At 50.9% G+C, this 24,270-nt stretch overlaps 8 protein-coding genes and 2 non-coding genes across 10 annotated transcripts; 5 read left to right on the forward strand and 5 right to left on the reverse strand.

Moving 5' to 3' along the window:
- Positions 1–502: 502 nt before the first annotated feature.
- On the reverse strand, positions 503–2,431 carry PHYSODRAFT_252691 (hypothetical protein; the record flags this gene model as incomplete). Its single annotated transcript, XM_009518631.1, has 1 exon — positions 503–2,431. One exon carries the CDS (start codon positions 2,429–2,431, stop codon positions 503–505), a length of 1,929 nt encoding a protein of 642 aa, XP_009516926.1.
- Positions 2,432–2,759: 328 nt separating this feature from the next.
- Positions 2,760–3,440, forward strand: Avh1b-61 (Avr1b-1 avirulence-like protein; the record flags this gene model as incomplete). The annotated part of the gene is made up of 1 exon (XM_009518632.1): positions 2,760–3,440. The coding sequence occupies one exon, from the start codon at positions 2,760–2,762 to the stop codon at positions 3,438–3,440; it is 681 nt and encodes a 226-aa protein (XP_009516927.1).
- A 4,643-nt stretch (positions 3,441–8,083) lies between these two features.
- On the forward strand, positions 8,084–8,617 carry PHYSODRAFT_391517 (hypothetical protein; the record flags this gene model as incomplete). The annotated part of the gene is made up of 1 exon (XM_009518633.1): positions 8,084–8,617. A coding segment is annotated over one exon (534 nt), but the record flags the coding sequence as incomplete, so codon positions are not given.
- A 51-nt stretch (positions 8,618–8,668) lies between these two features.
- PHYSODRAFT_412980 (hypothetical protein) lies at positions 8,669–8,872 on the forward strand (the record flags this gene model as incomplete). Its single annotated transcript, XM_009518634.1, has 1 exon — positions 8,669–8,872. A coding segment is annotated over one exon (204 nt), but the record flags the coding sequence as incomplete, so codon positions are not given.
- Positions 8,873–14,973: 6,101 nt separating this feature from the next.
- PHYSODRAFT_323150 (hypothetical protein) lies at positions 14,974–15,624 on the reverse strand (the record flags this gene model as incomplete). The annotated part of the gene is made up of 3 exons (XM_009518635.1): positions 14,974–15,117; positions 15,168–15,272; positions 15,358–15,624. 3 exons carry the CDS (start codon positions 15,622–15,624, stop codon positions 14,974–14,976), a joined length of 516 nt encoding a protein of 171 aa, XP_009516930.1.
- A 162-nt stretch (positions 15,625–15,786) lies between these two features.
- Positions 15,787–16,716, reverse strand: PHYSODRAFT_473132 (hypothetical protein; the record flags this gene model as incomplete). Its single annotated transcript, XM_009518636.1, has 1 exon — positions 15,787–16,716. The coding sequence occupies one exon, from the start codon at positions 16,714–16,716 to the stop codon at positions 15,787–15,789; it is 930 nt and encodes a 309-aa protein (XP_009516931.1).
- A 772-nt stretch (positions 16,717–17,488) lies between these two features.
- On the forward strand, positions 17,489–19,901 carry PHYSODRAFT_323152 (hypothetical protein; the record flags this gene model as incomplete). Its single annotated transcript, XM_009518637.1, has 3 exons — positions 17,489–18,098; positions 18,146–18,864; positions 18,942–19,901. The coding sequence occupies 3 exons, from the start codon at positions 17,489–17,491 to the stop codon at positions 19,899–19,901; spliced, it is 2,289 nt and encodes a 762-aa protein (XP_009516932.1).
- A 572-nt stretch (positions 19,902–20,473) lies between these two features.
- PHYSODRAFT_t146 lies at positions 20,474–20,546 on the forward strand. The gene has a single exon. It is a non-coding gene; the product is annotated as a tRNA-Arg (tRNA).
- Positions 20,547–22,154: 1,608 nt separating this feature from the next.
- PHYSODRAFT_t178 lies at positions 22,155–22,227 on the reverse strand. The gene has a single exon. It is a non-coding gene; the product is annotated as a tRNA-Arg (tRNA).
- Positions 22,228–22,530: 303 nt separating this feature from the next.
- On the reverse strand, positions 22,531–23,532 carry PHYSODRAFT_475091 (hypothetical protein; the record flags this gene model as incomplete). Its single annotated transcript, XM_009518638.1, has 2 exons — positions 22,531–23,214; positions 23,293–23,532. 2 exons carry the CDS (start codon positions 23,530–23,532, stop codon positions 22,531–22,533), a joined length of 924 nt encoding a protein of 307 aa, XP_009516933.1.
- Between the last annotated feature and the right edge of the window lie 738 nt (positions 23,533–24,270).

Raw genomic sequence — 24,270 nt, forward strand, 5'->3', positions numbered from 1 at the left:
CTGAGGACCTTGTTGAAGACCTAATGTTATGCTTTGCAGATACACGTACTGTACTGGTAATATTCTAAAGCATAGATTCTACACTATGAAGAAGTTCTACTGTACAGTACAGAACGTGCTCTTTGTGCACTGTTATCCTGCTTTTGATCCCGAAAAACGGGTGCGATTGGTGGCACCGAGCATCCAATGGATCCATGCCCTGGGAATGGCATTACCGGAGCTCTCTGTTCGGACCAGCTCTCGATGACGTTAGAGCGTGTTCGCTACGTAGCTGGAGATGGATAAACAGATCGATCGTGAAGCGTCCGAATTCCACCACAAATTGTGGTCCACAATTGCTAAAACCGCATCACCACATCAAAATCAAAGCGGAATTCAATCTGCAGTTGAAAAAAAATTCAAAACTTATTTGAGCTGCGAATCCATTAGCTACCTACAGTGATCATATTCTTTTTATTGTCGGCCACTTACCTGCTCAACTTCCCCCCCTTTGCCAAGCCGTTTACGACGAACAGGACACACACAGCGGGGCGGTGGATGGGTCCTGAGGACGAGCATACTCCAGATCTCCCTCGTCACTCGGGTCGTCAAACGGACGCGTCAATAGCTCGAAAATGTGTTGCACTCCGTCGTAGTCGCCTTCATACGCCAAGTCGATGGCCTTCTGAGCCACGTGGTTGCGCAGCACGAACAACGGGTTGACCTTCAGCATGTGCTGGCGACGCTCGGAGTAACTCGCAGCATCTCCTTCCTCCTTGATTCGCGAAATGTAGACATCGATCCAGTCTTCCCACGCAGTCCGAATGCTCTCCATACGCTCTTCATCCGTCATCGCATCCAGCACCTCCTTCGCTGCACGATTGGCCTTCATCTGAGCCACGAGCTCGTGCGTGATGCCATACTGTCGAGCACGCACGGGGTTCTCCTGGAGCAGCATCACGATCATGTCGAACTGGGCATCAGAAACTCCTCCAAACTCCTGCTCCAGCTTGCGCTTCTGCTGGGCCAGAGTTTCTGAGACGCCCACGAGCTGGTTCAGCACACGCTCACGAGAATCGCCGGAGTCGACCGCGTCCAGTCCACTTAGGTACCTGAACGTACTCGTAAAGTCGGCGCCCGTGTGCGCGAGCACGTCGACCAGCGTGTCAACCAGCATCTTGTCCTCTTTCTCTTCACCGCGTTGAGATGTCAACCCCAGTTTCTCACGCATCAGGCGCATGTACTCCTCTTGGTAGACACTATGAAACGCCTCCAGAGCAGGCTCCAAAGCTGCTCGATCCGTCACCAGTCCCAGTTGGTCCGCTAGCACACCGCAGTTCCACTTGCAGATGTCGGGTTGCGACTCGTAGCGGTAGCGTCCTCGGTCGTCCGACGTGTTGCAAATGTGCTTCGGGTCAAAGTGCTCCATGAATCCAAACGGACCGTAGTCCAGCGTGTCCCCCACAATGCTCATGTTGTCCGTGTTCAGCACGCCGTGACAGAAGCCGATCGTCTGCCACTTGGCCACCAGCTTGGCCGTGCGGTGCACCACTTCTTCAAAAAACTTTTCGTACATGTTCTCTTCTCCAAAAAATTCAGGGAAATACTGCCGAATGGTGAAGTCCAGCATCTTGGTCATCATCTCCTGCTTGTCCTCCAGGTGAGCGCTAGGGCCCATCATACCCGTGAACTCGTCCTCGTCCTTGAAAATCTCGAAACTTCCGAATCTCAGAAAACTCTTAGCGATTCTCGTCACCACCGCCGTGGGCTCCATCTTGGCGTTGCCATTGTAGAAAATATCCCTCAACACTTGCGTCTCTCTGGACATGACGACGCTCCCCGCCCGAGTCGTGGGCACTCCGAGAGCGAACATGTTTTCACTGCACAGAAACTCTCTCAGAGTTGATCTCAGCACCTTGCGGCCGTCGGCCGTGCGAGAGTACGGAGTGAGCCCCGAGCCTTTGAGTTGAAGCTCCCATCTCTCTCCTTCCGTGACGATTTCTCCCAAATAAAGGGCCGCTCCGTCCCCCAATTGGCCCGAGAAGAAGCCGAACTGGTGGCCGCAGTAGCACTGGGCCGCAGTCTCGGAGCCCGGCAGCAGCTTGTTGCCCGCTAAAACGGGCACTAAAGTGTCGATCGGCTGTAAATTGTCGCTAATTCCACGTTCGTCACTGCTATTATCTTGGTCGTCACCCTGAATTAGCTCGATGCCTGCTAAAAGCAGGGAATTAGGAGACGTGACCACCAATTCCGGACTGGCGATGGGCGTGGGCTCCACTCGAGAGAAACAGGCGCCGGACACGGCGCTGCGCACGAAGTTCTTGGGCTCGGCGTCGATCGGCAGCTCGCGCAGCACGGCGTTGTCGAAGTGCGCGGTCGGGAGGCGCCTCCAGCCGCTCAGCGACCGAGAGAGCCGAGTGCGGCCGTTGGTAGCAGTCATGCGTACCATCATTTGGCAACTTGCAGACTGATCGAGAGGCTGCCGTTTGACAAGTCTTAGTCGATATGGGTACGCAATATCATATTACACAGGATTTGTTAAATCACTTCGAAAAGGTAATTTTTGACGGGTCAAAAGTGTTTTTATAGACTTTTAGAGCCCATGGGGGGAGAGTGATTACGAACAGTTATTTACAACGAGGCTTTCTGCATAATCAATTTTCCAACCTTTAGGATGGCAGTACATACGGACTCGTCTCGGCTGGACACAGCATTTGCCTCCCTCCGTCTGCACTGCACTCAGTTCTCAATTTGACCTGAGCCCCCCAAACAAGCTGCTAATGAAGATGCGCTTGCACTTTGTGCTGCTATGGATGGCTGTCGTAACATTCGTCTTAGGTGCTGAAACTTCGGCAAGAGTGGGCGCCGAGCAATCGGCTCCACACGTGGCTGACCAGCTCTCATTAGGTGCTGGCAAACGCGTGGAATACGCGAAAAGGGCTTTGAGAACCGACGCGACGGGCGAGGAGAGAGCTGGGATTCCTGGACTGTCGAAACTCGCGGGCCTCGTGTCGAAGGCCGGTCCTTCTGCCGAGAACCTCGCGAACACTTTGTGGCTGCGTGGGCGGACGGACCCGGCGAAGGTTTTAAAAACCTTAGAAGTTGGGGCGAAGCTCGATGACAACCCAAAAGTTCTTCAATGGCTCAAGTATGTGCAGATGTATCGGACCACGAAGAATGGCTACCGATGGCATGATGGCGAAATCTACGTCAAGTTGCTGCAGTCATCCAAGTCGGAAGCAGAGGTGGCAAAACTGTTCCAATCTCTCAAGACGAACCCAGAGCTGGCGAAACTCGGCGAGAATTTGCAGAAGGCGCAGTTTGGTTCGTGGATAATCAAAGATATGCATCCAAGCAGCATCCTGAGCATGCTGGGATTCACGGGCAGTATCCCTCTGAACAACCCAAGAACGGAAATCGTGAAGAAGTATGCTCTGGAGTATGCCATCCGCACAGTATGAGGCCGGCCGGAGACAAGACCAAGTTGACTCTCGCTGAGCTTACTGCTATCCTGAAAATCGGTTGAGCCACTGTTCTTACGCTAGAGTCACTATTACCACAATAAACTCGTGGCGGAGTTCATTTCTGATGAAGATTCGCCTTCAGAAGATGAATACGTAGCGCCTGATGGATCAAACGACGTACCGCGGAGTTTAGTTCCATACAAAGAAAGCAAGCGGATCCATACAAAACGCGAGCATGTTTCAACGCCGAACGTCAAAGTGCGGGTGAGAGGAGCTACGATTAACCATCACAACGCGGCGGTGCCATATAAGCGTGGAAAACCAGAAACAGGAGTTGCAACAGGAAGTAGAGGCTGACAATCGGCCTCCATGGGTAGATCAGAGGAACGCATTTGAGCAGACATGGCCTACCAGGGCGGGGAGCTTTCCACGAGCGGACGGCTCGAGTGATGTGTGGTTCAAAGCAGCCCCGAGGCCTTGTTAGAAGCTTTGCGCCATTTCCCCTTTAGAGAGGAAGTGCTGCAATTGCTGAATGCAGAGACCCTGTCCACGTGGATGGAGCCAAGGCGACGTGAATGCATTGTGGACGGCCTGATGTCACTAGCGGCAAAATCACGAACGCAAGGAACGAAAAGGTGGCTCGAGAAGTGGAGTGATCGATGGAATGCAGCTGACACTGAAGAGGACATGGCCGCAGTGGTGAACAGCAAAGACGACTACGGTCCTTAAAGTACGGAGCAGATGAACTATTGCACTTGTGTGACCCTAGTCTCCGCACAGTGGGAGCAATTCATCTGCTCTGCGCGGAGATATATGCAGAAGAAGAACGTGCGTTGACAGGCATAGAGGTCTCACACGATGTTAGCACACCAGCTAAGGTGAGGCTTCACCTAAAAGTGTTGCAGAAAAATACGGACTACCATACAGCGCTCAGCGGTTCTCACCAGGAAGTTAACTGGGCTCAAGTGAGCGACTTTTTCGTGAATGCTGTAGCGCAGATTGAAGGCGATGACAGTCAATCCTATTAGATCCAAAGTAGTATTCCTGTCGAGCCAGCTGAGGAGCGCTGGCCAGGAGCAGCAGAGGATGTATATGGGAGAGCAGCCATCTTGGATGGCGCATTCTATGATCCGTCCAAAAAGACCGAGGAGGGAAGAGCGTATGATGGAATACGGTACGCGACGCCAGCAAAACAAGGAAAAAGTGGTATTCAGCATGGAAACAGACTCCAAGTAGATCAAGACCGAGTGTTTGGTTACTGCAGGAAAAACCCATGTTGCGTCGGATGAGGATGCTAAAATGCAGCGACAGCATTGGAATCGAATGTGGGGACTGCGACGACCAGCAGATAAGCTGTCCTACTGGAGTCAACACGCGAATAAGACAGGAGGGGTTGGAATCTTGTTGGATCCGGCAGTAGCAAAGCAGTCTGAGCCATGGCAACGACACAAATGGACAAAGCGAGTGATGGCATTAGAAGTACAAGGCTGTATCGTAGTCAATATCTATGCCTCAAACAAGTATCAAGAGTGAGAGCGCTTCTTCAAAAATCTACGGGAGTGGCCATGGCCGCAAAACAAACCTGTGATCATGGGTGGGGATTTCAATTGTGTATTGGATCCTCAGCTAGATAGAAAAGGGTACACAGGTGCTACTAAACCTGAAAGCAGAGAGCTGGAACAGTTGCTAGACGAGAGGTTGTGGCAGGATGCACGTGTGCTGGTAGGGGGAGCAGAGGAAGATGCAGAGGTGGTTCCACATCACCACTACACGTACTGGACTACGACGGCAGCGAGTCGAATTGACCGAATGTACATTTCAGCGCAGTTAGTTCCAAGGTTTCAATGGTTAGAAGTCCAACTTCCGCCGGTCAGTAGTGATCACCAAACACTGATCATGCATTTGAGGCGCGGAGACGTCGTCAACAAGGTCAACAAAACCGCATCTCGCAGGGTAAAATACCCCATCCGAAGCAGCAACCAGGAACGAGTGAAAACCGAGTTGCGAGCGGAAATGGTTGAGGATTTGGGTGCCGACCAGGAAAGGAGCATCAAGTGGGACGAAGTCGTACATCAATGCGTGAAAACGATAAAACGATTATCCAAAAGACTGAAACAGCGACGATACTGGAGAGCAAAGGCCAGGAAACGTAGAGAGCGAGCAGGCATTGCAACGCGGCGAGGTCTGATCGAAGCAAACGTTGAGGAGGCGAAAGTAAGCAAGGAACTCAACACAGGGCACGCACTACAACGGTCGCATGCCTGTGTACGAAGGAGGTTTCGCCGGGTGTCTGTGTGGGAACGTGACCAAACGGTTAGCAGCATACTACCATCTCCTGGGACTGAGTTCGCACCCAGGTCCACCATAGCAGACAAGTTTGCTCAAGAGTGGAATGACATCCAAGGACGGAGCCACCGTACGGTCCCGTTAGATGATCTAAAACGCAGACTAAATGAGTTCGCCACGGTACCATCCGAGAGACGAGTTACCGACAAGGACAACGCAGCGCTTACTACTAACATGGACGAACACGAAGTCGTGGAGGCTATCAGAGCGCTGAATAGAGAAAAAGCGGCAGGACCAGATGGACTGAACAACGACTTTTACAAGGATATGGAAGACGTAATGGCGCCGATCCTGACGAGAGTAGGAAATTCGATCCTTCGAGGCGAGCGCCCACCTCAGACTTTTTTGAGGGGTCTGATAATCCGTTGAGGAAAAAGGGTGACTCGACGAGCGCTATGGATTACCGGCCGATAACTCTATTTATTTGCAAACCAGCTTCAAGATTGTGGCTAAGGTGTTGGCAACAAGACTACAAATGTTTCTAGGGCGATTAATTGGAGACTCGCAACAAGGCTTTGTACATGGGAGGAATATGAATAAGACGGTAATGATGATGTTAGCTCACTTAAAAAGTGCGGTGGCGGACCCATTAGCAGACTTAGAAGACAGCGCCGGCATATTACTGCTGGACTTCAAGAAGGCCTACGATACGCTCGATCGTGAATTCATGTTTGCAGTATTAAGCAAGTTCGGCTTTTGTAGTGAATTTGTGGAAGTGATGCGGAACCTACACGCTGGGACAACAGCTAGATTTATGGTCAATGGAGAGTTATTGGATCAGAGCCCGATAGAATCTGGTATCAGGCAGGGGTGCCCGCTGCCATCTTTGCTTTTCATTTTAGCTGCTGAGATCCTTGGGCTAGCGCTGGCACAAGAATCGCAAATTGCGGGTGTAGCAGTGCCGGGTGACAAGGAGCGGCGAGAGCACTTGTTCTCTGCGTTTGTCGACGACTCGACGGTTTTTATGCAAAAGGCAAAGCAACTGCCGCGTGTGCTCAAGGTAGTCCGAAGGTTTGGTGAGTTATCGGGGCTCCGAGTGCAGCTGGCGAAAAGCGTGTATATAAGTTTGAACACCGCCGTCGAGTACAGAAAGACGATTTTGGGTATCCCAGTTCTCAGACATGGAGAGACGACCCGGTATCTGGGGTATCAAGTAGGGACTGCGGAGATGCGCGATGTGAATTGGGCAGATCGAATTCGCAAAATACAAAGACGTTTGGCCACCGCGTGCAGGGTAGCTACCTCGGTAGAAGACAGAATGGCAATACTAAATGCGATGGTGCTGCCAGCCGTGACTTTCACCTCTGCAGCGTTCCAACTACCAAAGTGGGCGGAGAAAAAACTTCAGTGCCTTCAGAAAAATTTTCTTTGGCAAGCGCACGTGGAAACGAGTGGAGGAAAACACAAGATTAACCCTGGGTTAGTGTTTCTACCAAGAAAGGCAGGAGGACTCGGTTTGGTGTCTATCCCGTTAGCGGTGAAAACACAGCAAGCGAAACATGCATTGCTATGGCTGACTCAAAAACCCGATCTTTACCTGCAAGCCTGGAAGTTCTGGGTACTCAAGGCCCCGAACAAGTCGGTCTCGCCAAGAACGTCAAATGCAAAAAATCAGAGAGTAGAGCCAGGAATGCAGCTCATCAGTGAATGGCTCCAGCCAGCGGACGAAGAAGTAAAGCAACGAGAAGAAATAGTGGAGACCAATTACGCAGCAATCCTAGAGGCGAGCACTAGTTGTGGGATACTGATGGCAGGTTCGTGATTCAGCTGAATTATGAGGTAGAGCCCTCGCGGCTAGCGTGGCCGGAGCACATTAAAACATTTTGGGGGACCTTTGGTTGGGGTGATAACCCATGGTTGACAGCACCATCTGGATTCTGTTAAGCGGGAGAAGATTTTCACGGATAAGGGATGGTACTCTCGATCAACTTGAACCTCGAAAAGAAGCTGAGGGGCGTTTTTCGTTTAGCGTCGCGCAGGAATCAAATGAAGGGCGTCGGCACCATCACAGAACCATGTGCAAGTGGGCGATTATAGTAATCTTACTATCTCCGAGAGATTGGCTAGAAGGTCGGCTCGATCCACCATTCAAATTAAGGCACCCGCCGCAATGGCTACGCAATGTGTCGTGGCGACTAGGGCCAACGGGGCATCTCTCAGGCGCAGCCACCTCACAAGGCACGGCGAGCTGGCAACTCAATTGCAGGCAACTACCCAACGGCATCAACTGGGAGATAGAAGTGGAGAATTGCACAGAAGAAACTACGCAGACTTTACAGAAGTGGGCCCAAGTTGAAGGCGTAGTATTTTACGCACATCCGAGCCTTCATCAGTATCCTTGGACTGTGGAGGAGAGAATCAAGAACAAACATGTATCAAAGGGGCTCAAACGGCAAGCCTTCGAACGATTTCGGACAGAATTGCGAGGCGGTATTGGCGTGGTCATAGAGAGACTGAAGACGCAGGCGAAACAAGACCAGTGGCAACGTGGGCTTCAGCAACAACGACCCAAGCAGTTATGGAGCTATGACCATTCCCTAACTCCCTACCAAGTGTGGACGGTGTACAGAATGGCCCTCAGACAGCTAAACCTGTTCTTTGAAGGGAGACAACACAGCAATTCATGCAGGAAAACAAGCGCGTGTACCCAAGAAAAGGAAACCCAGAGTCACATTTTCTGGGAATGTCCGTGCGCGGTGGCATGCTGGAAATGGCTAGCTAGACACTGGGGTGGCGCTGACGTGACCGACAGTGGCCTCCTCGGGTACCGAGAGTACTGTGGAGCACGGCAAGCTCCCCCGATTCCGGACTCACTGAAGAGGAGAGTGGCCCTCACGGCGGGGTCTTGCACGGCCAAGCAGGAAGACACATTGAAACGTCTTTGGAGAATTTTAGCTACCGTTTGCAGCACAACGCAATGGATGGTGCGCAACAGGCTCATCTTTGAAGTAGAACCAACATCGGTAGAGCAAAGTTGCGTCGAGTTCCGGGTGACGGGAGTTCGTCAGTTGAAGGCAATAGCAAGGAGGGACAAGATGAGTCCACAAACAGTTGAACAAGGCAAGTTGATGGAGGACTGTATCGACAGTTTTCTATTAATCCTTGAACAACCAGGACAAGTACGGGTAAGCAGCATGTAGCTACCAAGAGAATCGCCATTAGTGGTGATGATGAAATCTTCTTTAGGATTTTAATGGCTATCATAGTAGTCCAAATAAAATCTCTTCTACTACTACTATTACCACAATAAGAGATGACTTAGGTTTTGTATGTGGGAGATAAATCGTACTTAGTATAGATTGAACTGGGGAGGGGGTGAAACCAAACTCGCCGAAACAACGCCTGTGGTTTAAGGTACGTGTGCGGAGCACGCGAGCTTAAAGTTTAAGCTGTGACCATGCTTGGTCCTGTGTTTAAGCCTTAAACCCAGGACCAAGCATGGTCACATCTCGCTCGGCCCGTTAGGGAAAAGCCCTGCAGGGAAGGGTTTTTTGGTTTAGGTTGGGGAACAGTTTGCTGCTGGCGCCCATTTGAAGCAAGGTGACATCCGTCCCTCAGATTGTGGCAATAGTCTCTGCCTGGGTAGAAAACACCAAGCCTTCTTTGGTGCCGCCAAATTGGCGGTAAGCATATATTCCAGCCGTCCATCGAGAATTCATTGGGCCAAGCAAGGTACGATGGATGTAGCCCAATGAATCATGATTTAAGCTCACACCACAATCCTCATGCAAGGTTATGTACAACAAAATATACATTAGACGCACAACTTTCATTCTCGGTCTCATTCTCGGTGGTAGAGAATATATTAATCACGATCGTTGCATTTACTGTATGACATTGTCGTTCCGGTTTGGCAGTCGTGGCGTACGAGCTATCAGTGAGTCATGCAAACGATTGCACTTGCTTCTTGGATGAACATCCCGCACACATAGCACAACACAAAGCGGAACGGCATCTGTCTGGTATGCTTGAGGCTATTAATAAATTGAAACGTAATGCCGTGCAGACGAAGGAAGTGAGCGTTGCCCACCGCTTACCGTATATGAGATCTCCTACTTCAGAGAGATCTCCTAATTCATACCGTAGAAAACGTGCAAATCGAGCAGAATATGGCCATATTTTGCACGAAAGGGACTAAAAATGAACAAAAACTATGTACGACGCTACAACTTCAATAATCAGGGGTCTGAAGTAGGAGATCTCATATACGGTACTTTACAGTGTACTGCCAAGATAATTGTAAGATTGGGCGTCTAGCTTACGGGAAAAGTCGGGTACATGTAGATTACAGTATTACCTGTCATTCCCTCTGTCCAGGTGTACAGACAACGACTTACAAAGCCGGCATGCTTAATGCCATCCTCCTATATAAAAACAACGATAAATTCCCTCCCGTCAATCTGTAAAACTGTCATAAAACACACGGCGTGTTGCAAAACGTACACAAGAAAGCATATAAAGTACACAAAACCAGATGGTATACAAAGATGAAGTCATTTGATTGAATCTGATTAGCTGGTTTGCATATGTTAAGCTTTGCTTGACTTCGTCTGCCGGCTTTGTAAGTCGTTGTCTGTACAAGCCGGAAAAAAACAGGCGTCCCCAGCCTATTCGCCACAGTGGTACTTATGATGTTTGCGAATCAATAAGATTAACGTGGTCTGAACATAGATGAGTATGTACTGATTTACTACATGCTTAGCTTAAGAATACGGTGGTGGTGTTCCTGCAACGTGCCACTTGTCGCAGTTGGTCTCGCTGTACACGCATCTAAGTCAATATGTTTGCAGAAGTAGCGCGCAAATCTTGAGAACTGCTTGTACTTCATGTGCGAGGTACATTAAAATATACAGCCGGGACTAGCCCGGGGACGCCTGTATGTGGCATTGCAGCATTAATGGCTCGGTGGGACATCACTGGCAACGGTCCGTTGCAGCTCAATTCCAGCATTACAGCTGCCACTGCATCGCGAATTTCATGATTACACTGTACTAGAAAGAGAATAGATTCACTCCGTATATTTACCATCATGAGAAAGAGACACTGTGCTGGCATGAGGTGCACCTTTTGCCAAAATGCTTTGTATACTGTTGTCTTTTTTTTTTAAAATTTAAGAAATGAAAGTGACAACACCATCCAAGTAATTAACCCCTTGGTTCCCAAGATTGAGGCTCCGAAACACATAATCTACGGTACTTTATGTCGTAACTTACGACGTAAAAAATAACTACGATTTTGTAAAGGCAAGTCCTGTCCGTAACAAGAGAAGTCCCGCCAGAAATATAAGCTTGTAGAGATCTCTGGGGGGAACTTACGACATAAGAGTCGAAAACGACGCGAAGTACGCTGTATCTTACGACATTGAACGTAGAACGAGTGCATACTAATCCCAGATGGTGGATCAATAGGATTGGTACAATACACAAAACGTCCAGCTTTCGCGATGTCGAGAGATGACTGCAAGGCTCTAATCGTCAAATCATCAATAATTAATTAATCAAAACGTTTACCTCGCACTTATGCACAACACATCTCTGATGACAGCTCCATATCCGGGTTTTTGTGCAATTCCGATTTTACCTGTCTTGTTTATCCTTTTGCTAACGAAAATACACTTGATTAAAGTATAGCAATCTCGTTTCGAGCCAAACGCTATTGTTCATCGAGCTATGTCGTATTACCGAATTCCTTTTGTCGAGGCATACAGCCTGATTCGGTGATATAGGTGGCGATTTTCGTGTCCTGGTTAACTGAGTCGGCACAACATGTTGGTATAAAAAAGTCGATTTCATACATGCACACAAAGTTTCCCGATTCGAAAATACTGTTCTATGATTGGCTAAATAGGGCTGTATGCCTTGACATGAAGTATGCCTTGACAAAAGGAATGCGGTATACGACATTGGGATTTCGCAATGTCGTAACTTACGACGTCGGGAACCAAGGGGTTAACGTAACTTGGATAATATTGTCACTTTCATAAAAAGAATTCGCACTCTATTCGTCTTACATGTATTACCTGCCTTCGCGGCGTCACAAACTGTTGTGCATTGCGGAGACATCTTTTGTCAAACCACGAATTACTACATGTAGTAGCTGTCACGTCAAACTGGTGATCTACGCCAGAGAGGAGAATATGAAGGCCTCGCGTGTTGGGATATTGTAGTGTGTGTCCACGAATATGGTTGTAGATCATGACATGGATAACATGGTTTGGAAGAAACAGCAGAATGCTGTTAAGCACTTAATAATAGTTCTTGAGGCTTCGAGAGGAAAAAAAGAATATTCCCATAGTATAGTTCAATTTCCAGTTACTGCTTACAAATACTGCTATGAAAAGCTACTTAGCACGCAACTTGCAGTTGGGCGAGTTGCGAAAACGAATGGGGGGTGGCTCAACGAAGGTTAGTTATTGTCCATTTTGCTAGTAAATCTGCTCTACGAGCAGCAGTTAGGGTATGTCAGGATTCTAACCCCTTCTTGATCCTAAGAATTAATCAGAGGTGTCGCTGTCCGTCCGAGAGTAGATCACGCTTATTCGCTAAGTACGATTCCCACTAAGTTCGATTTGCTGCCGAGCGTAGCGAAGGCAGACCATCTAGCGGGACCGCAGGGCCTGCCCAATACTATTAACTAATAACACTGCGAGTAGTGCAGCGAGCCGACGAGGCGAGCGGAACGGGGGCGATAAGATCACCCCCGTTCGGATCACCGCGTTAAACCGTAGCGATAGGTAGCTGGGCCTGCCCTACTACTTAGTAAAATGGTAAGGTAGCTACGTTGGTTCATATAAACACATTGTAAGCCATAGCAGCGCATAGTTAGTTATAGCAGCACGCAGTCAGCGGCATGCACGTATAGTTAGCCATAGCAGCACGTAGTCAGCGATAGGAGCGCATAGTTAAGCGCTAGCAGCACGTAGTGAGCGGCATGCACGTATAGTTAGCGATAGCAGCACGCAGAAAGGGATAGTAAGTGATAGCAGCAACGTTGTAAGTGGTAGCAGTGCGAGTACATGTAGCGCAAGGTGAGCTGAAGGTGGTTGAGTATTAACAAGGAACCGAGCTTATTTCACTATAGTAAAACTACAGGGACAAATTAATTACAACTACCGCGTACTTGGCTCTCAACGTGATAAACATCCTTCGAAGTATCTGCTATTGCTAAAAGGGGTTCATGTGTGTGTGAATAAGGTGTATTTAGGTTACTTACACTACGCTGGTATTTATTCTTCCTACCGCGCCATGCTGAACCTGAACTCCCTTCCGTTCTCTGTATAGCATTGGAGATCGGGATACAGGCTAAAGGCTAAAAGTGGTTCATGCATCGAGAGCTTATGTGATGGTATGTAGTATAATGAGATCTGAATAGTAGACGCTGACATTCAATGAGCTGGAGTTCTATGATAGATAACCTTGGACGCGCTCTGCCTGTATGCTAAACGCTGGAAACGGAACTTGCATAGTGCAACGTGTACTTCATAGATACGAAATGCAAAGTTGTTACTTTCAATGTCTTAGCGGCTGTGGTGCAGGTGGTGCGCTAATGTGCTTATGTACTCCGCTTAGACTAATACTTAAATAAAAATAAGTTTTGATGAGGCCACATTATCGCAGCCCGAAGTTGAATACATTTATGGATCATACAAATGCCGAAACGATCCCGATATGAATATGTTCACGATGTTTTAATAAGAACGAAGCACTAACGATATGCTAAGGAGAGGCATTGCGAAGCGTGAATTGTTATTTAGGCTTATAGCCTTGATACAGAATGTAAAGGCTATACTCTTGGACCAACTAACAGAAACCATGGCAGAGTGATACACTTGGTAAAAGAACACGTATACAGACTTATGAGAGCACACTAAGCACGAGCTGTTCTAAATAGAGATACTTTGTAGTTTGGGTTGAATACCTGCGACGATGTTGGACATGGTTTACAACACAGTACCGTGCGATAGAAAATATATTATCTTGTAAGTACTCTACTTATAGTAACACTGACGTGATGAAGCTGATACCAGCCACTTTTAATCATACTAAGAGTACTCCCAACATACAAACACCTTCTTACGTGCATACAATCCAAATTAATGACATTTGACTGGAAAACAGCCCACCAGAGCGAAGTGGAGGTGGGCGGCCCTCACTACTACGACTAACCTAAACTTACCGCCGCGTATCGGCGGCGCTCAGCTAGTAAAATAATAGTAATACTAAGTACAATGCACCACGTTATTTGTGCGTCTGGAGGACGACTTATATTTTGACGATTTAGAGGACGGATCGCAATTCAGTTTTTTGAAGAACGAGTTGCCAGAAAACGCAACGAATTATCGATGAAAACTACGAATGGCGGTTCTGGCACTAAAACCTCATTTTGCTTGTAGCGTCTATCAGCGCTTTTTACGCCATCAAAACGTGCGCAACTGGTCATGCTAAGGCAGCGCCATTCTAATCCGGGGTAATATCGCTAAATATTGATAAAACCGCGCTAAAAAACGTATGCGCACCCTATATGGACGATTTTGAAGGCGCATTATGAATCAAGTAAGACTCACAGGCGTTTCGGCTCACTAAAAAGCAGTAAGCTTGTGTACGCTCTGAAACTAAGACTTCCTTCAGATTTCCGAGATCAGGTTTCGTTTAGGATATTTTGCCGAAAAGCCGAAAGTGTCTTTGTGAAGCGGGCCGGAGTAGTACTTGATCGAGTCCTATCAAACGTGCAAAAGAATAAAGCCCTAGCATCGACACACTACCTCACATTGTCGGAAGCCACCCCTGGAAGACTTTGTCGTCGAAGCTACAGGGTACCTTGAGTGCGTCAAGCCCAGTTAATCTAATGCAGGTAAGCTAGTTTTACATCATCTCCAGACCAGTAAGTCTCGAACAGCGATCACGTAGAATTTTCACACTGGTGCGTCTGAAAGATTTCGCTCCAGAAACCCGATGTCATTGTCGTGATTCCCTGTGATACATTTATCACTGGCTTCAGTGCGGGCTCATTATTCGTAGGTGAGACTTTTCATTGGCTCCTAGCAGCACTGCCGCTTCAGAAGACCGTGTCAAAAGTTAATTGAGCCATCAATGGTGATCTACCCTAGAATACGTGAAACTCTAACATACTCGTCACCACCTAGCCAGAAACCTCCATTGACAATCGCAAAAGCGAATTTTCTATTCTAGCACACGTGACTCGGCAGTGTGCGTTGCGAATGCAGCCAGTGCACCACGTCTTCGTGTCCTCTTCTTGCCGCAAACGTCAGCGCCAGCCTCAACTCGCTGCTCCTGCGGTCGCTCTGCTTCGGGTAGAGCCACTGAACCACCTGCACGTGCCCGTATCTGGCGGCGTGGAAGATGACAAGCAGTCGTCCACGGGGACGTTCTGCTCGAGCCACTGCAGCATCTCGAGCCTCCCGTTCCTGGCCGCCCCAATGACTGCGAGTGGCGTGCAGACCTCCTCTCGATTAGCCCAAAGCCACTGCGTGCGTCCAGTCCATCAAGTGCCAGCTTCTGGTCTCGCCTCGTTTGTCGCTGAGCTCCAGGAACCAGCGTAGAATCTCCACCCGCCCGGAGCGCGCCGCCGCCCTCGCCACGTCTTCTCTGCAGGGGTCGTTCTCCCTCGCGGCCACGTACTCCAACGCCCGGAGGGAGAAGCCGCGTCGACACGCGCGCACCAGGGCGTCCCCACAGGGCGAGAAGCTGTCGAGGTACGCGTCGATCCGCCTGGCCACGTGGGCCAGCGCCCCCGGCAGACACTCGCGACATACCACAACCGTCGTAGCTCGCAGCGGCCACTCGGTCGTCGAGCTAGAGCTGGAGCTGGTCGCCATGGTATACTTTTACTTCAAGGAGAATATCCAAATGGTGGTCTATGTAACCTTTCGAGAGGCGCCACGAAACGCGGCCGGACGACTCGTAGAACAAGGGGGGGGTCTCGCATTGAATGCTTAGTCCTGCGGTAGAATAGGTAGTCTCGTTCTACATTGGCCGTGTCATCGGCGCTCTTTGAGCTGTGAGCTGAGCCACTGCATCATCTCGTCGTGTCCGTTGTCGGAGGCGTCCGAGAGCGCGAAGGTGAGCATGCTGTCGCTGAAGTTGTCGCGAAAGGTAGAATGCACCCAGTCCACCACGGCCACGCGGCCGTTCGCCGCCGCGGCAGTGAAGGCCCAGCCGAGCCAGTGCTTCTCGTCCGGGAGGCGGACGGTCTGCAGCAGATACTGCACCACTTCGAGGTGGCCGTTGGCTGCCGCGCCGTCCACCGCCGCCTTGGTGCAGCCCTCGCTGCGGTTCTGGTAGAGCCACTGTACAACCTGTAGATGGCCGTGCGTGGCGGCGCCGTCCATGGCCCACGTCGTGCAGCCCTCGCGGCGGTTGTCGTGCAGATACTGCACCACGTGCAGGTGGCCATTGGCCGCGGCGAAGTCCATGGCGTAGTTGACACACAGGTCCTGGCGGTTGGAATGTAGCCACTTGACCGCGTCCAGGTGGCCGCTGCTGGCCGCCCAGCTCATGGCGCGGCCGGCGTAGCAGTCCTCGACGTTCTCGTGCAGCCATTGGAGCACGCAGAGCTGGCCGGTCTTGGCGGCCTCGTCCATGGGGCTGAAGTTGTAGTCCTTCCAGAGGCTGCGGTTCAGCCCGTCGTCGTGCTCCTTGAGCCACTTCAACACGTGCGCGTGGCCGCCCGCAGCCGCGTGACGCACCATCGTCTGCGTCAGTGGGCTCGGGTCGCGCTGGAACAAGTAGGACAGCTCGCGCTCGCTGTCGCCGCGCCGGCACGAGGCCGCGAAGACGCCGGCGCGGCTCAGAGAGTCGAGGAAGTCGCTGATGCGGCGCGTCACGTGCGGCAGCGCCGCTGGGAGCCGCTCGCGGGCCACGAGCTCTGCGGCCGAGAACAGCGGCCAGTCCGGGGCGCGCGACGTCATGGCGGACATGTCTGTAGGATGTAGCTGGCCGATCTTGCACTGCGCATCGGCCTGCAGCGCGAGCGGATGGCGGCCGTTAGCCAGGGATAGGGCCATATCGGCTGGCGGCAGTTGAAGCTGCTGGAAGATCGCTTGGTTATATCGGACAATAGTGGAAAGAAGTGCTAGTACTGAAAGAGATGTGACAAATGCAGTGGTTACGTCGGTTGAGCAGGGTGATGTAACGATTAAGACGTACTTTGAAGGACAACTCCGTGACACTGAGTTGAGTGCGGACTGGGAGGTGCTGGGACAGTGTTGACGCTAGATTCATGTAGCTGCGCTCTCTGGACGCTGCAGCCACCGTTCGATTGCTACGTTGTTGTTGTGTTGGACTGCCACATAATCGTTTGCGAACTGCGGGACCACCAGCAGAGCATCAAATGACTCTGCGCTGCCCCTGTTGTTAGTTGTTATTTCAACTTACACGTACTTTGCAACCCACGACCCTATCTCTCGCGTCATTTGCCACCACTATTTGCTGAAGCCAACTTGGGGTTCATGGAACTGATCTCCGTGGTCGTTGTTGTACCAACCCACCAAGGGACGAAGCTGCCATTCTCGTTTTAAGGCCGACTCTGATCAAGTCCATCAATCACAACCTTTGGATTGATGGATTATGATCGCAGTCTTCGTTTTCGGGGTTTTCCGAGAAATCGGTTCAACCGTTGGATGCCATGCTTCTTTTCATTTTCAATTTCTCTCTGGGAAGCGCACACCAGTCTCCTCCACCATGGATCTGCGAATGCCGCTGGGCTTGGATCTGCTGACGGTTTGCATGGCAGCCGTTCCGGAAGAACGAGAACTCGAGAAGGACTTTGAGAATGGCAAGTGGCCGTTTGGTGGCACAGGTGGGCCTGAGGGCGTCCCCACCCCGGCAGGGGCGAAGTGCGTCGAGATAAGCGACCTATTAGCGCGCACCGACGGTCAAGCTGGCGAGTATTCGTTTGGAGGGCCTGCTGACTCATTGCCAGCGGCCCCTGGGCTGCACGTTGACAGTGTTGGGGCTGTCCCGGTCCCTCTCTCCGATGATGTTGCTGCAAGACTCATTGCCAAGTGTGAGAAGTCCCCCTTTGGTCACAACATGGACACCAAGATGGACGATGAAGTGCGCAATAGCTGGCAGATTGGGCCCGATAAAGTCCAACTCAAGAACCCCAAGTGGAGCGTAGGAATGAGTGACATGATGCTCGAGATCTCGGAGCGTCTGGGCTACAAGGACATCAAGTTGGGCTGCTCTCTCTACAAGTTGCTAGTTTACGGAGAAGGTAGTCACTTCCTGAAGCACCAAGACACGGAAAAGCAGGACGGAATGATTGCAACTTTGGTGGTGCAGCCGCCGAGTCTGCATGAAGGCGGCGATTTGGTGGTGTATCGGGGGGGGGGGAAGTTCGGTATCGCCACGACTTCGGCAAAGCCGACGGTACTGCGGCCTATCTCCCGCACTACGCGGTGCACTACGCCGACGCAGAGCACGCTTTGGAGAAGGTGACGAGTGGCTTTCGCCTTGCTTTGGTGTACTCAATCTGTCTGCCGCCGAAGAAGCGCCACCTGGAACGAGCGACCAACAAGCCACTGGGTGAAGACCTGGCGAGTGTCATCAGCAGCATGGGGCCCGACGACAAGTCTTTCGTGCTACTGCTGTCACACGAGTACACCCAGAAAAGCGCTCTTGATTTTGGTGCTCGAGTACTGAAAGGTGTCGATCGCGTGAGGTTCGGTGCCTTGGAGGAAGCTAACGGCATCGTGGCTGAAGACAAGAAGCTCGTGTTCTTCCTCGCTGAGCTCACGCACAAGGTCAGCTACGCTAAGAGTACTCAAAAGCTTGGGTGGATGGAATACGCCCGCAAGCAGTGCACGAACTGGTACACGACAGACGGCGAGAATATTGGCGAGGTGAAGAAAATGAATGTGGCGTTCAACTTCCTCAATCCTACGCACCAGTCGAATTCTGAGCTGTGGATGCCACACGGGACCAAGAAAGACAAGAGGTACACTGGCAACGAGGGACCGACAGCAAGTACCAAGTATTCGAGATTCGCGGTGGTGGCGTGGCCTGTTGCCCGCCATCTTGAGAATGCTGTGAAGTTTTTGCCTATGGACATTGCGGTCGATATTCTCTCCACTCATCAACCAGCGGACTCCGCTGCGCTTGAGGAACTATGAAAGTGCGGTTCAAAGCAGAGAAGAAATACCGCGACGAGTTGCCCAAATGGGAGTTCAGCAAGTTTTGCCTGGTATTTTTCGAGTCGCTGCTGAAAGTTGGGAATTCAGCGCTGGTGAAGTCGTTCCTCACGGATCTGTGCCCCTGTCTTGGCGGTGTGGAGGATAACGATACCCTGATTTCATCCATTGTGGCGCCCTTGCACGCCTACGACTGGAACGACATTGGTTCTGAATTTCAGACATCGTTGGGGGAAACTGCTGTCTCAGACTATGAACCTCTAACTATTGGATGTTCCATCGTGGAACTTACGCTGCGAGTGGTTGACAGTCTTGAAGATGGAGCAGCACAGCAAGCTTTACTGAAAATGGCCCTGGAGAAGGCGATGGAGCGTAAAGATGAGAAATTCTGTTCGAGCGAGGTCGCTGGGTTACTGTGGAAGTGGGCGATGAAGTGTGCCGACAAGACTACCTTTGATGCGCTGAAGAATAAACTGAAGCAAGCCGACGCAAGCACACTCCAACCGACTATTGAAACGCTATTAAACACCTTAGTCACAGGTGACCGTGCGGGTGAGATGTCTTCGTTGTTGCAGACGGCCAGATCCAGTCGCATCAAGTGGCTCAAGGAACAGATTCAAGAGTTGAGCAAGCCCTTCACGTGGGAGATGCCGGATGCCAAGTTGTATAGCAACAGGGACGTCGAGACATTCCTGAGAGGCCCCGAAGAGTCCATGACTGTCGAGTTTGATACTATCGAGGATGCACGTGATTATGCGGAGGCTTGGGAGAACCGTATGAACAACTCGTCGTTCAAAACCGAAGCTGCTAGCAGCGGCGAGAACGCGTTCATTACAATCACCAAGACTCGCGAGTGGTTCGATGATCGCCAGAAGACCTTGGAGCAGTACAAGGAGGAGCTAACGCGTATGGTGCAACAGTTCGGCGAGAGGGGTGACGATGGCGACGAGAGGATGGAGTGATAGTGCGCCCCATGGAAGTATCTACGACTAACGTACAGCTCTGGTTCAATGGCGGTTGTGAATCGGTGCTACAGAGGAGTGCCGCAGTTGCTAACGTTAATATGATTATTCTTTCACGCATGTTTTTTAGTTGAGAATTTACTATTTTAATAAATTTTAAAAAATCAAAAATTGCATTTAGGGCTGAAAATCGCCCCCCCCCCAAAAAAGAATAGTGCTCGTGATATTTCGAGCAAGCCTCCATTGAAATTGATGAATCGAGGGGTTCATTTGTATGGTGTCGAGTATCGGACTTGGAAACTCGGTGGCGTTTGCGGCCAGTGGTATAGATAAATAGACAACTTTGACCTCGATTTTCGCTTCGTTCTGAGTTGCAGTCAACGGAAGTACCTTCGAGCTGATCTGCCGTTGCATAGTGCACGAAGTGTCCTGGTATCGAGCAAATGTCGGGGATTGACACACGACTCGATCCATGCAAGTTGCAAGTTGTGTAGACGAGAGTGTGTACTGTGTTTGACACCAACTTACACACCTATGTAGATAATTGCATTGGTTAGATGTGGGGACAAGCTGACCTTGTGGCGCAATGGATAGCGCATCTGACTTCTAATCAGGGGGTTGTGGGTTCGAGTCCCATCAAGGTTGTTAGTTTTGAGTTCGCACAATTGACACGCCTCCCCCCACCGCGGTAACCCAGCTCGATGACTTGGGCAAAAGGGGGCATCACACTGGGCGAATGGGCACTAATATGTACAGTAGCTCCGTGCTGATAAAGCGGATAACAGGGCGCCGAGCCAATGCCTCGCTACGTTCCACCGTATCCGGATAGGGATTAGCGCAGACCTGTTATGGCAACAACTTGCAAGGGATATTGAGATCCGCGTCCAACGGCGGGCTCAACCGGCGATTTACTGACCCAAGCTCTGTTCGGAATGGGTATTTTGTTTTTCTTTTTTCAGCAATACAGTATATCGTTTTTTTGTAATGCAATTTTAGGGGAAACTTAGCGGATAGTGAGGTGTTTACACGACGATTTTAGAGATCCAGCAATTCCAGCCAGTATTGTATTGTGAACGTTAGTGCGTCTTACGCTCAGGGATAGGTAATCTACACTCTCCAAGCCACTAGTGTCCTTTATTTCTGTTAGTCCTCAGCAAGTTTTCGGAGCTCCCAAAATCTTGCGTGCCCCGAAGTCGATAGTCTCTGCGTCAAGAAGGACACGAAGTGTTGTGTGAGTTGCAAGTGCTGCATTTGCCCGCAGCGCTGGGGCCTTAGTAGGCCTCCATTATTGAATAGCGTATTCCAGGATTTCTTGTCTGAACCAAGACCTAGACCACGAACATGTCTCGCATCGACCACTCGTCGGCACTGGTAGGGTCGACATTCTCCAGATCCACTGGACAACTTCTCCCGTAATTGAAGACCAGTTCTGTGGCTTGAAAGGCTTGGATCGGAGATGCAGAGTCCATACCAGAACGTCTTAAACGCAAGGTGAATGTTTCGCCTTCAGCGGTGTTATCGCCATCAATAAATACGATGGGCTAGCTGCAATGCATTACAGGATCACCAACGCAGCCCACTTTAGTCAAACTTGAAGTTTAAGGTGGCTTAGCTCTGCGATGTGTGAAAGTGAGCCAGGCTCACTTTTTACAGTCACGCGCGTTACATCAATGTCGATTGATATGCCGCTCGGACTTGTTGAACAACGAATGCAAGGAAATCCCCCGGTACAAATGATGTCGCTCCACAAAGCAGACGGACATCAGCATCCTTCATGGAGATAGTCACTTTTCCGTGAAGAAGCCTGCGAGCAATATCAGCAACCGAGGGTTTGTAGCGTTGATCAACGTTACATTAAGCAGAGCCAATGGAATCATACCGAGCGAGAGCAAAGTCAAACACGTATAGATAACCAGGGTTAAAGTATAGTACCGGGCCACTGCAGCCGCCGCAGTTGCATCACAACGCAAAACATTCAGGTCGTACGTAGGGCGTCGGTTGAGCCCGCCGTTGGACGCGGATCTCAATATCCCTTGCAAGTTGTTGCTATAACAGGTCTGCGCTGATCCCTATCCGGATACGGTGGAACGTAGCGAGGCATTGGCTCGGCGCCCTGTTATCCGCTTTATCAGCACGGAGCTACTGTACATATTAGTGCCCATTCGCCCAGTGTGATGCCCCCTTTTGCCCAAGTCATCGAGCTGGGTTACCGCGGTGGGGGGAGGCGTGTCAATTGTGCGAACTCAAAACTAACAACCTTGATGGGACTCGAACCCACAACCCCCTGATTAGAAGTCAGATGCGCTATCCATTGCGCCACAAGGTCAGCTTGTCCCCACATCTAACCAATGCAATTATCTACATAGGTGTGTAAGTTGGTGTCAAACACAGTACACACTCTCGTCTACACAACTTGCAACTTGCATGGATCGAGTCGTGTGTCAATCCCCGACATTTGCTCGATACCAGGACACTTCGTGCACTATGCAACGGCAGATCAGCTCGAAGGTACTTCCGTTGACTGCAACTCAGAACGAAGCGAAAATCGAGGTCAAAGTTGTCTATTTATCTATACCACTGGCCGCAAACGCCACCGAGTTTCCAAGTCCGATAAAGGAATCTGCAAAATCTACTCCACGCCGTCCGTCTGGCGGAAGCGCTTCAGGATACCCATGAAGAACGCCTTGCGGTTGTTAACGCGGTCGCTCACACAGCGGTTGTATTCCTCTAGCGCCTTCTTCGCAGTCTCGTAGTCGAACCACGACAAGAAGTCGATCATCCGCTCGTCCACGTCGTCCTTCTGCAGCTTGTACTCCCGGCCGTCGATGTGTTTCTGGATCAGCGCCTTGGTCTTCTCCACCTGCACGTCGCTCTGCTTTTTCCGCATCGTGTCGATCTTGTTGCGACGGTTCTCCGACTTGTTGCCACCGCCGCCGGCCGTCAGTTCCACATTAATACGGCGGCCCTGCAGCAGCGTGTGATGGCGGGAGAGCGCGGCGCCCAGCGCCTTGCTGTCCTTAACCTCAATGAAGGCCGTGCCCTTGAACTTCTTCGTCTTCTTGTCCGTGAGCATGCGCAGCTTGATGTCGCCCGCCTCGGCGAAGTGCTTGCGGATGGACTCCTCCGTGGCTCGGAAGGGCAGCTGGCCCACGAACAGAGTCAGGTGGATGCTCTTGGCCGGTTTGCCATCCTCGTCCGTCTTCTGTTTCCTCGCCTTCTTCTGCTTCTTCACTGGCGGCTTGAGCTCCTCGACGCCCTCGGCTTTGCGCTTGGCCTGGCGCTTCAGCAGCCGCCGCTGCTGCGCATTGAGCGTCTCGCCATCATCGCCTGTAGTTGTAGTTGTAGCTGTAGTAGCAGCTGCAGCAGCTTCCTCCTTGGACTCTTCAGCAACCTGCTTCTCTAGCCGCGCCAGCCGCCGACGCTCCTTGGCGTTAAGTTGCGCACCGCCATCTTGAGCTTCATTCTTGACGGGCTTCGACTGAGCGACGGCCTCCTCCTTCACTGGTTCTGAGGCCTCCTGTTTGATGTCGGTCGTCGCTGTTGCTACAGTGCCCTCCGCCTGCTTGCGTTGCTGCTCGCGCAGCAGCTTGCGGCGCTGCTTGGCGTTGAGCGTGGAAGACGTCGCGTCCATGGTGGCAATGGTCAAGTGACGGCGGATTGATTGGCTGGCGCGATTAGAAATGTACGTTGTGTAGAACTGGTGTACAGACACCGTTTAGAAACGACGACCATCAGACTTCTTCGACATTAACAGGAATACATTAATCGACCAGGTCCCAAACGCCGCTCCCAATGAGGAGAGCCAATCATAAGTGAGATTCCAAATGACTTCAACAAAGTATGGACTGGTTTATCGGCTCCAAAGCCAAGAAAAAACCTTAAGGTTTTATTTTTGGCCGGCTGCGCAGCCTTCTCCGCCTTCACACTTTCCGCCCCGCATCTCCAACACGACAGCGCCGCCGACCACCCCAGACCCGAGTGCCCCCACGCGCGCCCCACGCGCCCCACGCAAGGACCCGTCGAAAGCAGCTACAAAACCCGGCAGGGCGGGTGTTATGCTGCCGGTTTTGGTAGCTGTCAGCCAAGCACGAGGTCGTGCGCGCTCGCTGACGGTATGTGAACGTTTTTCTATTGTGTATGACTTTGTATCGGGACTGACGGGAATCCATGCGCTGTGCTTAAGTTGTGGGATGGCGATGACGGGTACATTTGCGCCTTGAATTCGATTATCCATGTTGTATGAATAGGAATGTATTAAGCGTTAATACAAGCTGCGTGATCCTACGACTCCAAGTCTTTTTGCTTCCATTGGTGACTAGCTGGTGTGCAGCGGTCGACGATGCCACCGTTCGCTTTGCGGGTGATAAAT

The sequence above is a fragment of the Phytophthora sojae genome (assembly GCF_000149755.1).
Source record: "Phytophthora sojae unplaced genomic scaffold PHYSOscaffold_1, whole genome shotgun sequence".
Classification (NCBI taxonomy): domain Eukaryota; phylum Oomycota; class Peronosporomycetes; order Peronosporales; family Peronosporaceae; genus Phytophthora; species Phytophthora sojae.